This window comes from Vipera ursinii (genome assembly GCF_947247035.1).
Source record: "Vipera ursinii genome assembly, chromosome: 1".
Taxonomy (NCBI): Eukaryota; Metazoa; Chordata; class Lepidosauria; order Squamata; family Viperidae; genus Vipera; species Vipera ursinii.
The window spans coordinates 284,068,490-284,083,249 of NC_139512.1; the positions used below are offsets into that span (position 1 = coordinate 284,068,490).

The window sequence follows — 14,760 nt, forward strand, 5'->3', positions numbered from 1 at the left end:
TTCCTTCTTCCCCCCAACCCTCCGCCCTCCCCACCCCGGTTTCTGCGAGTCAGTTCCGTCAGTCATGGAGCGGCGGTTTTCAGCCGCGACGGTCGTCGAGCTCACGCCGCCAGCCCTTGCAACGCGGGACGTCCGAGCCAGCTTAGTTTGCAGAAGACTCACCCGGGAGGAAAAACCGCTCGCGCCACCAGCGGAGTCCGCGGGCTTCGCCACCACCAGCAGCAGCAGCAGCAGCAACCGCGGCGGAGTCGTCTCGCGCGGCTGGGCGCAGTGACTGACGGCGCGAACCCAGGAATTCCGCCGCGTGCCTGCATTAGGAATCACCCACGTTCGCCGCGGCTAGCGCGCTCCCTTTCTCTGCCTCTCTCCCTTCTTCCGTGCCTGCAATGCTCCAGTGAGTATGTTTCTTCCCCGCGGAGCAGCTCCTTTGCTCGGGCGGGTTGGAGAGTCGAGACCAGCCGAGCTGCGCGTGGCGCGCGGAAGCGCTCTCGGGCCCTCCCTGGCTAAAGTCGGGCTCTTGGCTTCGGTTTTTCCCCTCTTCCCCCCGCCGGTGCAAGCTGCCGGAGCGGCAGGAAGAGCTGGGTGTCTTCTCGCTGTGCATGCTTCCCCATCATCTTTTTATCCCTCTTTTCTTGCCTTCCTCCCTTCTGTTTTTGCAAGTGCTTTTCCCTGGGGACGGATGGGGCGGAAGAGGCATAGAAACGGGAGGTCGTTTGTACATCTTGCCTCGTTAAGGTTTGGAGTGTGAAGCCACAGTCCGTGAAACTTTTGAATAAGTGGGCTTTATATTTAGCCGCCGTATATTAGGTTATGTTTCATCTTTTGCTTTCTGGATACTGAGCGAATAGAAATCCCCTTGGGAGTTTAAATAAAATAGCCACAGTAGGGGTTAGCAGTAATTTTAATTCTATTGTACTGTTCTAAATATCATTGCTTATTGTACAGAAACAGTTGATGACCCAAGACTGTTGGTATGTCAGGAGTAGTATTTAGGGGGACATGTCTCTGATTGATGGAGAGAAAAGAATATCATTTGCAGGCTGAACAGTTAGGAGGGGAGGCAGCAATTCAGCCAGCATGGTAAGTTATGAAAGTTATGGAAAGCCACAAATTCCCCACCTATGATATCACTTGGAGTATTCATAATAACGCTGTATAATGTTGAAAATTGTTTGCAAATAAAGATTTCCAAGTAATTTAAATTTGATGGGTGCCATGAAATCTAAAAAGTTAGATTCTCAGTGAACACAGCGATTATGGTTTATTTGATCAATAGATTGGTTAAAAACATTGTTCTATGTGATTTATAAATGAGGCCAGTAACAATTTGAAGTTTTCTTTGACAAAATCCTTGCCCAACATTTTGTTAAGGTTTTAATTTTAAAAAAACCCATAAGCCTGAAAGTATTTCGTTGTCATAAATCTCATCCATCTCAAAGTGCTGAAATCTAAACACTACCTTCTAATATTGTATGAGGGGTTCTCTCCGGACTGAAATATGGCAGAGACTTGCAGCTTACAGTAACTATGTCTTAAGAAAATTCTACATAAATCTCATGATTATACTGTTTCCTTGCAATTAAAATTCTGCTCTTTCTTTGAAGGTCATGAAACGTGTACGCACCGAACAGATTCAGATGGCTGTTTCCTGCTATGTCAAACGCAGGCAGTACGTAGACTCAGAGGGTCCTCTGAAACAAGGGTTGCGCTTATGCCACACAGCCGAAGAAATGGCAGCTAATCTAACAGGTATGCAGAAAGGAACAATGAAATTATTTTTATAGTACTACAAAATGTCTAAGCATTTACTTTGAATATACTTGGGAAGAGACTGAACATAGTGACCCCAATTCAGCAGCATTCAGGTGAGGGGTGGGGGACTCAGAAAAGTCAACATGATAGCTAGGAATGCTTGATCAAAGTCCTATCCTTTTTTCCACGCATTGCATGAACAATGCACTTAAGGAGTAGGATTTTTATTACATAGTTGCAACTACCATCTTGACTTATTTGATATCCTCTGCAGACATCTGTGTAAGCAGGATTGTAATCGAAATGATTTATTTATAACTATTTTCATAATTATAGTAATTAAAAATAATTTCATAACTATAAAAATATTTTTTATTTATTGTATTCCATCTTCATTATTTTTACAAATAATTCAAGGTGGCGAATATATCCAACAGATCTTCCTCTTATTTTCCCTCCAAAAACAATCCTGTGAGGTGGGCTGGGTCAGAATGAGACAGAATGACTAACCCAAACCTGCTAAGCCTTTTTTATGGCTAAGGTGGGACTTGAACCCAGAGTGTTCTGCTTTCTAGGCCTGTGCCTTAATCTTTTGACTAAACTGGTTCTTTAACTAATCAGTTAATATTTGCAAGGAAAACTTGCTAGAGATTTTGAAATAAGAAGATATAATGAAACATCTGCAAAAGCTGAATGTTTGAAAGTGATTCATTTGGGAACTGCATCTTTAAATTATTACTGTATATCTTGAAATGTTGAGAAACTGCACTTTTATTGATTTAGTTAATTAAATTAATCATTGAGTTGGAACATTTATTTCATAAGCAAAATTAAAATTATGGGAGGTTGTGTGGTTAAGAAGTATATATGTTCTAAACCTATGAGCTTATACATATTTAAAATCTTGGTGTGTTGATTCTGGGTTCTATGGCTATATTAAATTAATCTAAATAACTTAAGGATGTTATGTCATTTTTGGACAGTTCTATAGGAAATAATTGCATTTTAAAACAGCAATAAAGCATGCAATTTGAAGTTATGATTGGGGGCAAATACCAGGGACCATACTTATATAAGCAACTACATTAGTTTTTTGCTTGAAATCTATGTTGATCTACCGTTTCAGGTTATATGAGAGGAGAGCATCTCTATGCAAACATCATATGTGTTTTTTCCATGAATATGTTGGAGGCATTATTAGTGTGTGTCTAAAACAGTAAAAACAGCTTCATAGGAAAAAGGATATATGGACTGCTCATTCTTGTTTGCAGTGATGCTGGAATACATGTTAAATTACCTTAGCCAAATCTTCAGAGCTCATTATTTTTGTATATCTTGTGTAAACCCACAGACAATGAATGGAAGACTCTAATTAAATTAATAGAATTTAAATTATGTAGGATTTGCATGGCACAAGCTGATTAAGATATATTCCTAGTTCCTGAAGTGTCTTTTTTCCAGTCTTGAGAACTGTTGGCCAACGTAACTGCAAAAGTTGCTTCTAGATTTTTTGTAGGATTTTTATGGGATGCTAACAGTGAAATTTAGGTTTCCAGCTTAATAGGAAAGTAATTAATTGTAGAGGTTCCACTATAAGCAGAATCTATAGTGATGCTGAGCCACAGATCTAGCCATCCTGAGGGCTTATTTATAGACATAATCTAGAAAATTATTTCAGTCTCACAATGAGATGAATCAAACCAGTGCTCAGGAAGGAAAAAGGAATTTATGCCCCTCTGGCCCTCTCAGTTCTTTGCTTGCCCCAAAGGTGGAGAGGATTTGCTGAAAGGGATAGGCTTCTGAAAAAAATCAGACAAAGGTATATTTTGCTAGCAGGAGCTCTGTGATCAGAGTCTCTGTCTTTGATTGCCTGAAATAACTCATTTTGCATCTCTCATGCCACAGTACTGCATATAGAATGCCTCAAGTGGAATTTCAGAGGACGGGGAAGGACTCTTTCCTTCATTCCTCTCACCCATGTTTCTTTTAAAATTGTGTAAGATCAGTTCATACAGTTAGTGAAGCCCTCTTTGGCTTAATTAGGATTCTAGATTGCATAGATAGCTATACTCAAGGTAAAATTAGTATGAGTACAGTTTTTCAGATTTTATGGTGGACATTTAGATGGATTTCTAAAAATGATAATGGATTATATGGTTATTGAATAATCCCCACTTAAGTTAGGAATAGGCCTAGCTCAAAGGAAATAACGTATTCTGACATTTCATGTGCCATCAATTTTTTGTGATAGTAATCTCTGATAACAAGGTATGCTAAATACTTATTTTTGTGTTTGTGTGTGGTTAGTTTAGTTACATATGTGAATTCATTCTATATCAAGAAAAAGGTAAACTTGATTGATAGAAATATAAGACATTACCTTAACAATCTTAACTTGTTTGTAAACTCTACATACAGAGAAGAAGTATACCAAGAATGGGGGATTATTTTCAACCTGATTACTACCCGTTCCATTTGTCCTATAAAAATAATGGAAACTGGTGTTTGCTAGATTGTTTTAAAAATGCAAAAGTTATGTATCTGAATGAAAAAAGCAGCAAGTTACATTGCAGCATTCAATGCTTTTGAAAGCCAATTGTCTTCATTTTTGTTTATTTTTTTAGTACAATCTGAATCGGGTTGTACAAATGTGATTTCTGCTGCCCCCTGCTTAGCAGAGCCCCAACAATATGAAGTACAGTTTGGGCGGTTGCGGAACTTTCTGACAGGTGGGTAAAATCCAGGTTGGAGCTATAGATTTGTTAAGTGAAAAGTTCCTTGACATTGTATGCCAGATTTAAAGGTCAAGCAGATTTCTCCAGCACTGCATGTATGCTTTTGTAGACAGTTGCATAACTGTTGTATTCATACATTTGCAAATGTTAATGTTCTGGCTAGAGAACACTCAAACAGCAATGCACAGAACAAGTCAGATCAACCAATCAGCATGCAGGACGCACACACCTGCATGACATGGGAAGTGTTTGCATTGACCCATCTGCAGCCATTTGCAACCTACACTTACCCATCAACCTCTTTTGCCATGTAGATATGCGGTAACGACTACAGGAAGTTGCGGGCAACTCTAAACCAACCTTTAGTCATTGGGCCAAGAATGTGATTTTTGCAAATGCCGTTGGAATGTTAGTCCCTGTATCTTCCATTTCTAACACTTATCTCTACTCTGATGGCATGTTATTCTCTACCACAAATGCCAAAACAAAGTAAAGAAACTGAGTACCTTCCTTGGCTGGAGTTCCATAGACGGAATGGCATTTTGTTACCAGAGCAAATCTTTTAAAGGGCCAGAGTGTAACTGGCTACTTATTTGCAAACTCTTAATTCTGCCGTAGACAGGGTTCCTATGTGAGTTTTAAAATTATCCTGTATTTCGTAATGAACAAAAAGTAATGTTGAATATTCCATGATTTTGTTTTAAAAAATATAATCAAAAGGCTATCTGTAAAAGGGGTGGGAGATGGCTTGCTTAATTTTCACTCGAATATTTGCTTGAGTCCTCAGTGAGTAAAAAGTGATCTTTCTTTATCTTCGATGTTTAGATTCAGATTCCCAGCATAGCCAGGAAGTGATGCCACTCCTGTACCCTCTCTTTGTCTACCTCCATCTCAACATGGTCCAAAATGGCCTAAAGAGCACAGTGGACAGTTTCTACAGCCGCTTCCATGGGATGTTCTTACAGAATGCCAGCCAGAAAGACATCATTGAACAGCTACAAACTACATTAACAATTCAAGACATCCTGTCCAACTTCAAGCTTCGGACATTTCTGGACAATAAGTATGTGATCCGCCTCCAGGAAGACAGCTACAACTTCCTCCTCCGCTACCTCCAGAGCGATAACAACAGTGCTCTCTGCAAAGTCCTATCCTTGCATATTCACCTAGATGTGCAGCCTGCCAAGAGAGTGGACTACCAGCTGTATGCTAGTGGTGGCTCTTCACGCAGTGAGAGCAATGGCCTAGAACCTACTGACATGCCTGCTTCCATCCTGCAGAATGAGGCAGCCTTGGACCTTTTGCAAGATAGCATTAAAAGAGTCAAAGATGGGCCACCCTCCCTTACAACCATATGTTTCTATGCATTCTATAATACTGAACAGTTGCTGAATACGGCAGAGATCTCGCCAAATAGCAAGCTGCTGGCTGCTGGTTTTGACAACTCCTGTGTAAAGCTGTGGAGCTTGCGGCCCAAGAAGCTGAAATCTGAGCCTCATTTAGTAGATATTTCCCGAATCCACTTGGCCTGTGATATCTTGGATGAAGAGGTCAGAGAATCTTGTTATCCTGAAAATTTTTGGAATCATGGGTAGAATGTATTATTTTTATGTTGAAATGTTTTATGTGAGAAATTTTAAAAATGGTCATGTTCTCACAACCAAAGCAAAAGCAAAATCTGCCTCACACTGGTGCTTTCCTTCTACCTGTTAGTCATATGGGTAGGCTGGGCAGTGCGAAATGATAGTGAGCTAGCATTATTTTGTGTGGGTAAAGACTTATGTTAAAACTATCCATATACCCACCTCTGATAATAGTAAAACTGATCAAATACTTGGCCTTATTTAATTGCACACTTCATTAGCCAATTATAACTCCTAATGATGGCAGTTTCATTCTTCATTTGCATTTACAGTAATACACCTCAACTTTTCAAAGGCACAAATCAAGGTGAATTATAATATTTGAGTCCAAATATCTGTCTGCAAAAAAATAATATAAGGAAGACCCAGTTACATGTTACTATACATCCAGCTGTTAAAATAATATAATTGCAAAAGATGCAAAACATCTTAATTCCTCCAGCTCTTTGTGTACATCTCTACGGCAAGTTATTATGATTCAGTAACATATGTACAGAATTCTTTTTTGACCTGTAAGCAGTTTTAATATTCTAGCCATGGATCAGATATAGAAATATGGAATATAATAGAAATAGCAATGCCTGTTTCCGTCTCTCAGGTACATTTCAGATGGTCCTTCTTAGACACAGCTGCTCTTTGAAACAGCAGTTATTATATGGTGTCCCTTGGGACTCCATATCATTTTCAATGCTTCTCAACATCTGCATGAAACGGGAGAGAGCTCATCAAGAGATTTGAAACTTGAGTGTTACAGTATATTGTTGACACCCAGATCTATTTCTCTATAAAAACATTGGGTAATGAAATGATTCATGTAAATGTCTGCTTGTTATTAATACTGGTAGTTGAGGGCAACAATACTGGATTGATTATTCACTGAATGAGGTACTAATTCCATGTAAGTTATAGTTTTAAATTTCAATAGGCCTACATTCTCCCAGAAAGAGAATCAGCAGTAGATGCACTCTCTATGCCAGGGGTCTTCAAAGTTGGCCCTTTTATGACTTGTGGACTTCAACTCCCAGAATTCCTTAGCCAGGCATGCTGGCTGAGAAATTCTGGGAGTTGAAGTCCACAAGTCACAAAAGGGCCAACTTTGAAGACCCCTGCTCTATGCCATTTCTTGGATAAAGTGATATTAATGGTACACAAGCTGAAAATTTCTAAGGTTGATTTCTCTACATAAGGTTGCTTTTGTATGAGCCACAAACTTTAGTTAGTGTAGGATTTGGCAACCAAGTTGGTCTTTGCGAAGGACTCAAGAAGACCACATTTTACTGAGCCTATTTATTTCTGTTAGTTGTAACTGGTAAAAATTCTGGAACATTTTGACAACAAAATGTCCTGTTATTGTTTTTATAAAGACATTAAAAAAGCAAAGTCTAGAGAAAAATCATCTGAAGAAACTTCTTTATTCTCTTTACAGGCTGAAGATGATGATGATGATGTAGGAACTGAAATGAAGTTATTAAGAGGGCACTCTGGGCCAGTGTATAGCACAAGTTTTTTGTCAGACAGTTCAGGATTGCTGTCATGCTCTGAAGATACAACTATTAGATACTGGGATCTTGGATGTTTTACAAACACTGTCTTGTACCAAGGACATGCTTATCCGGTGTGGGACCTGGACATCAGCCCTTGCAGTTTGTACTTTGCTAGTGGTTCTCATGACCGTACAGCAAGACTCTGGTCATTTGATCGGACGTATCCCCTACGGATATACGCGGGCCATTTAGCAGATGTCGACTGCATCAAATTTCATCCAAATTCTAACTACTTGGCAACAGGATCTACAGACAAAACAGTACGCCTCTGGAGTACCCAGCAAGGAAACACAGTACGTCTGTTTACAGGTCACCGGGGTCCTGTCCTGTCCCTTGCCTTTTCTCCCAATGGTAAGTACTTGGCCTCAGCAGGTGAAGACCAGCGCTTAAAATTGTGGGACTTGGCATCTGGAACTCTTTACAAAGAACTGCGGGGGCATACAGATAGTATCACCAGCCTTACTTTTAGCCCAGATAGTAGTTTGATTGCTTCTGCATCAATGGACAACTCTGTTCGGGTTTGGGATATTCGAAACACTTACTGCAATGCTCCTGTAGACGGCTCTTCCAGCGAGCTAGTTGGAGTATATACTGGACAGATCAATAATGTACTGAGTGTACAGTTTATGGCCTGTAACCTTCTTTTAGTGACTGGAATTGCACAAGAGAATCAGGAACATTAGCCTTTTTGAAAATTGGACAGAAGATGTTATTGAAAACTAGAGTCTATTATAAACTGAGATTATATATAATTGACTGTGAATTTTCCCCTTTCCCTTTGTTAGACATCCAGAATGATGGAAGTACTGTATTTGAAAGTATCTTTTATTTTTGTAAAAATGATAGGAAGGGAGAGCAATAGAAGAATTTCACCGTAGTTCTATATTAGTGCAAAGTTAGGAAGCAATGTAATAAAATGAACAGCCCAGAATATTTTGGCATAGGGGTAGTCCAAAACCTGGTCCAAACAAGTAAAATCATCACTGGAGCATTTGCACTTAAAAATCCCGCATTGATGGGAACATCCTACCTATTTCTACTAGTGACGGGTCAAAATAACAATTATGTAGTACATGTGACATCACCTTGGGTAGAAAAATACGTTCTGTTCTGAGGATGTTTCCAAATATATAAGATTTCAGTAATGTTTAAAGTAACACTGAAGGGCAGTTTCCCAACTCAGCATAAAATATGTTTGATTAGATCTAAATAAAAAATTTTTAAAAACTTCCCGTCCGTGGATGTTTTCATCCAACATAAGAGAACCTGATGGGTGAAGAGAAAAAAGGCTGTTTTCCACTGCAATCTCCTGTGATGTCCCAGATAGTTTCCCAACCTTCTGCAGTGGACTTTTGAGAGAGTAGAAGGGGATTAAAGGGGAAAGAAAGTGTTGCCACTATATTATTTTTTAAAATATATATGGCAGTTGTTGTCACTACCAAATATATAAAATGGTTTTAATTCTTTATATGGACCACATTTGTAGCTATTCCTAGATCAGAAATTTGGGGTTTTCTCTTATCTATTTGCACTGTGATGATGACATAAAATACTAGAAGATTAATAGATGAAATAATACATTAGCTGTGGAAGGAACCAGCAAAACATGGCCAAATGTATTGTAGCACATTTCAACTCCATGTAGAAAGACAATTCCTCTCTTCAGAAACATTATTTGCAGACAATATGAACAAAGATATCCAGGGAATGGAAATTAGTATCACTAAATCATTAAGTATTAGAAGATGCAGCTTTGTCAATATGTGATGTTTTCTACTGAAATAAACATTTCAGTAAATTTTCATATACAAATGTCAGCATGCAAAATGGAACGGGAAGGTGGGAACAGCAACTTTAATTTCTTCATTCTAAGAGAAGATCAAATATTTCTGCTTTTGGGGAAAAAGATTTTGTATTTTTTTAATTAAAATGTTTAGTTTAAAGAGAAAAGTTTGGCATCTCTGTATGGAATTCAGATTTTATGAAGTAGATAAAATCTAACTTTGTCACATGGGTAAGGATCTTTTTGTATCTTGTCCATGTCAGTCTAACAAATATACAAAAATAATCTCTTCAGAGTTCGGTACCATTTTGAAAATTGTTTTTTTTTTAAAACTAAAAACATTTTTGTATGCAACTTTCCCTAACATATTTTTTACACATCTTGTATGCCTCATTTCCCCCAATATATTAATTTTTGTATATGTCTTTTTCAGCCAAAAATACTTTAAGCAGGCTCTGAATTTTATATCTGTTAACATTGTGGACTCTATGTTGATGGATTGCATAACTTTGCTTGAAAATAAATCCATGACAGGTTTCTCTTACCCATATACATGCTGCAAGCGCTATTCATGTTTTTATCCACTTAAATTTGTATATTTTGCAAAGAAGTGGAGGCTGAAGGAAGCAGATTTTAAACAAACCTAAAAGTAACATGTTTTAAATTACTGGTTACTATTTTAAAAAATACAGTAAAATGAGCAACCATTTCTTATCAACTTTAATAAAAGTATACAAAAGTTTCTAGTGCTTTAAAAAACCAATGCAATATAAATAGCTATATCTAGGAAGCAAATCTAATTCAGGTTTTCTTTCAGGAATATATTAAAGTTTATTCAGTCCTCAAAACCCTCTGAAACTTTGTACAATTGTGAAATATTGCAGAGTAGATTTTGGACTACTCACAGAATTGCAGAGAAAAGTAGAGGAATTCCGTTACACACGTGAAAGTAGACTTGCACAATGTTGGATGCTTTTATATTTCTTTAGGATTGAATGCTCAACTTTTGAGAAGAAAAGTATTATAATGGAGACTCCAGTTTGAAAGAGAAAGGGAGCTGTGACAAAGGGCATAAAATTTCATTACATTTAAATTAAAGACAAGTACTTGTGCGTTTAATTATTTTCTACTTCCATCACTTTAAAATTCAGTTGAGTAGCAATTTTTGAAGAAGCATGAATAACACATCTAAAAATTGTCACCACAACATGCACAGTTAATTATCTCAACATTAAGAAAATACAGATCAAAACAAAAAGACAACAGATCCTGTTATGTGCCTGTTGAAAAAACGTTTTCTAAATGCCAGATATGATGGTGCCAGGACCTTTTCTTGTGGAAGTATGTTCCATAGTGTGGGAGCTACTATTATAAAAAGCCTCCATTCTGATTAACATGCCCCTCTTAGCTCTTGCAGGGGTGAGACTCCGAGCTGATTGCTTCTAACTGTCTGTACAGGATGGGCACACACAAATAGAAGGGAAAAAACAAAAGAATTTCCAAATCAGAATGGCAGCAAAATTCTTAGAGATCTCCTTATTATTGATTATTGAGATTAGGCTCAAAAATACAACAAAAACCTACAGACACCCACAACAGGAAGAATATGCCACAGACAGCAAGAATTAAGCTGCATTGATCTAAAATAGCACAAATGTTTAAATGCATAGGCTCATATTGTTAAAGAGGCTAAGCTGAATCATAATAAATACTCTACAAACAGAAAGCCTTGTACATTTTGTGTTTTGGAGCTGCCTAATACAGGTATTATCTAACACAATAAGATCACAGCTGGCATCCAAGAAGACGTCCTTCATTCATTTATATATCTCAGGAAGTATTAAGAGTTGCCATACTGGGGAGATGGGTGGCATATTAGTTTAATTAATTAACATTCTACATTGATCAGATCCTATCTCAAAAACTATACTACACAAACTTTTTTAAAAAATAGAACAGGTTCAAAGAAGAGCAAGGAAGAATAATAATTTAATAATTTGATTTCTATACCGCCCTTCTCCCGAAGGACTCAGGGCGGTGAACAGGGCAATACACAATAAAAATCAAATACAAAAATTAAAAAACCATTAAAAACCATTAAACATCATGCCCATAAAATCAATACATATTAAGTTAAAAACTAATTTTAAAAACCCAACCCCATCCCATCAGACCAGGCCAGCTTGTTCGAAAAAGAATGTTTTAAGATCGTGCCGGAAGGAGCGGAGGTCGGGGGCCGTCCGGAGCTCAACCGGTAAGCGGTTCCAGAGGTCTGGCGCGCCCACAGAGAACGCTCTCCCCCTGGGGGTCACCAATCGGCATTCTTTGATCGGCGGCACCCTGAGGAGGCCCTCTCTGTGGGAGCGCACTGGACGGAGGGAAGTTGACGCCGGTCGCAGGTGTTGCCGTAGGTAATCCGGACCCATGCCATGAAGGGCTTTGTACGTCATAACTAACACCTTGCACCTCACCCGGAGAGCAACCGGTAGCCAATGCAGCTCGCGGAGCAGAGGTGTAACATGGGAGTATCGGGAAACTCCCAAGACGACTCGCGCGGCTGCATTCTGCACCAGCTGGAGTCTCCGGGTGGACCTCAAGGGCAGCCCCATGTAGAGAGCATTACAGTAGTCTAGACGAGAGGTCACGAGCGCATGAGTGACTGTGCGCAAGGCATCCCGGTCTAGATAGGGCCGCAACTGGCGCACCAGGTGAACCTGGGCAAAGGCCCCCCTAGTCACAGCTCCAATATGCTCTTCCAAAGAGAGCTGTGAGTCTAGAAGGACCCCCAAGTTGCGGGCCCTATCTACGGGGGGTAATAGCTCACCCCCCATGGCCAATGATGGAATAATCGGAATTTCCCAGGATGCCGGCACGAACAGCCACTCAGTCTTGTCAGGGTTGAGTCGAAGCCTGTTCCTCCCCATCCAGACCCAGACCGCCTCCAGGCAACGGGACATCACGTCAAGGGCATCACTGGGGTGGTTTGGGGTCGAAATAAAAAGCTGGGTATCATCAGCATATTGGTGATACCCAACTCCAAAACCACGAATGATCTCACCCAGCGGCTTCATATAGATGTTGAACAGGAGAGGCGAGAGAACCGATCCCTGAGGAACTCCACAAATGAGAGGTCTCAGGGTCGATCTCTGCCCCCCTGCTAACACCGACTGCGAACGTCCCAGGAGGTAAGAGGAGAACCACTGGAGAACTGTGCCTCCCACTCCTAACCCCCTGAGACGATGATAATAATAGTAGTAGTAGTAGTAATAGTAGTAATAAAAATAATAGTAATAGTAATAATAATAAAGACCAAATGAACAGAATAGAGGCATGGGAAGACAAGCACTACATGGCCAGTACATTATAAAAATGTACTGGGAAAGCAGATAATAACATGACCTGGCAATAGCTAAGACCAGGAAAGTTGAAGAAAGAGACCGAGGGACTAATTCTGGCTACACAAGAGCAAGCCTTAAGGACAAACGCATACAAAGTCAAAATTGAGAAGACAGCAACAGACAGTAAGTGCTGCCTATGCAAAGAAGCTGAAGAAACAGTGGACCACCTGATAAGCTGCTGCAAGAAGATCGCACAGACTGACTACAAGCAGCGGCATGACAAAGTAGCAACAATGGTACATTGGAGGATCTACAAGAAATATCATTTGCCTGTAAGCAAGAACTGGTAGGATCATAAAATAGAGAAAGTAATAGAAAATGGTAAAGTTAAACTGCTCTGGGACTTCAGAATTCAAACAGACAAGCACCTGCAACATACCCCGGATTTAACAATTGTCGATAAGAAAGACAAAAAAGTCTGGATAGTGGACATGGCTGGGGACAGCAAAATAGACGAGAAAGAAATGGAGAATATAACAAAATACAAAGACCTACAAATAGAAATAGAAAGACTGTGGCAAAGACAAGCAAGGGTAGTACCAATAGTAATAGGCACCTTAGGTGCAATCCCAAAACAGCTGGAGCACCACTTGGACACCATTGGCATTGACAAATTCGCCATTAGTCAATTGCAAAAGGCAGCCTTACTAGGAGCTGCTTCCATCCTGCGACGATATCTGTAATACCATCAAACATCCACATCTGCCTATCCCAGTCCTTGGTAAGGACTCAATAGGTAAGACAAAAATGCCAAATCCAGTCTGAATATCTGGCCGACTGTGCGATGATCAATAATAATAACAATAAAGATGATCGTGATGATGTTGGAAGGGACCTTGGAGGTCTTCTAGTCCAACCCCTGCTCAGGCAAGAAACCATATACCATTTCAGACAAATGGCTGTTCAGTCTCTTCTTAAAAACTTCCAGTATTGGAGCATTCACATTGGAGGTAGGTTGTTCCACCGATTAATTGTTCTAACTGTCAGGAAATTTCTCCTTAGTTCTAGGTTGCTTCTCTCTTTGGTTAGTTTCCATCTGTTGCTTCTTGTCTTGCCTTCAAGTGCTTTGGAGAATAGTTTGACTCCCTCTTCTTTGTGGCAACCCCTGAGATACTGGAACACTGCTATCATGTCACCCCTCCTCCTTCTCTTCATTAAACTAGACATACCCAATGCCAACAACCATTCCCTTATATGTTTTAGCCTCCAGTCCCCTAGTCATCTTTGTTGCTCTTCTCTGTACTCTTTCTAGAGCAGGGGTGTCAAACTGCTGGCCTGTGGGCTGAACATGTCACACGGAAACCGCGCCCACCCCATTGCCGGCAATGACATAACTATCCCGATATGTTGCATGATGTCACGTGACATCACGAGTTTGAAATGTCTGTTATAGAGTCTCAACATCTTTTTTACATCGTGGTGACCAAAACTGGATGCAGTATTCCAAGTGTGGCCTTACCAAGGCATTGTAAAGTAGTATTAACACTTCACGTGATCTTGATTCTATCCCTCTTTAATGCAGCCTAGCACCGTGTTGGCTTTTTTGGCAGCTGCAGCACACTGCCTAGATCTGTGGTGGCGAACCTATGGCATGGGTGCCACAGGTGGCACGCAGAGCCCTGTCTGTGGGCACGCACGCCATTGCCCCAATCCTAGGCCTTCGCTTTAGGCCTCCACCACCGTGTGCAAAAAAAAAGGTTGAATCAATCAATTTCAACTTCTCGCGGGGAAAAAAAGTTCTCACAAAGTTGGAATTGATTGATTGAACTTTTTAGTCCCACCCAGTCTGGTGTTACCACCGCAGCCACGCCCACCCAATAGGCCACACCCACCCAAATGGCCACACCCACCCGGCACCCGATGATACATAAGTGGGTTTTGGGTTGCAGTTTGGGCACTCAGTCT

The 14,760-nt window shown here is 40.1% G+C and overlaps 1 protein-coding gene across 1 annotated transcript; it reads left to right on the forward strand.

The window, feature by feature from the left end:
• Nucleotides 1-11: 11 nt before the first annotated feature.
• TAF5L (TATA-box binding protein associated factor 5 like) lies at nt 12-10,007 on the forward strand. Its single transcript, XM_083350820.1, has 5 exons — nt 12-394; nt 1,605-1,749; nt 4,377-4,481; nt 5,313-6,037; nt 7,557-10,007. Exons 2-5 carry the CDS (start codon nt 1,608-1,610, stop codon nt 8,355-8,357), a joined length of 1,773 nt encoding a protein of 590 aa, XP_083206946.1. The 5' UTR covers nt 12-394; nt 1,605-1,607; the 3' UTR covers nt 8,358-10,007.
• Nucleotides 10,008-14,760: the final 4,753 nt, after the last annotated feature.

Excerpts from the sequence above, each read along its gene's own strand:
- TAF5L (XM_083350820.1), top strand. The coding sequence starts at position 1,608 with ATGAAACGTGTACGCACCGAACAGATTCAGATGGCTGTTTCCTGCTAT. Across the intron at positions 1,750-4,376 it reads AATGGCAGCTAATCTAACAG|TACAATCTGAATCGGGTTGT; the intron begins GTATGCAGAAAG and ends TTATTTTTTTAG. Across the intron at positions 6,038-7,556 it reads GTGATATCTTGGATGAAGAG|GCTGAAGATGATGATGATGA; the intron begins GTCAGAGAATCT and ends TTCTCTTTACAG.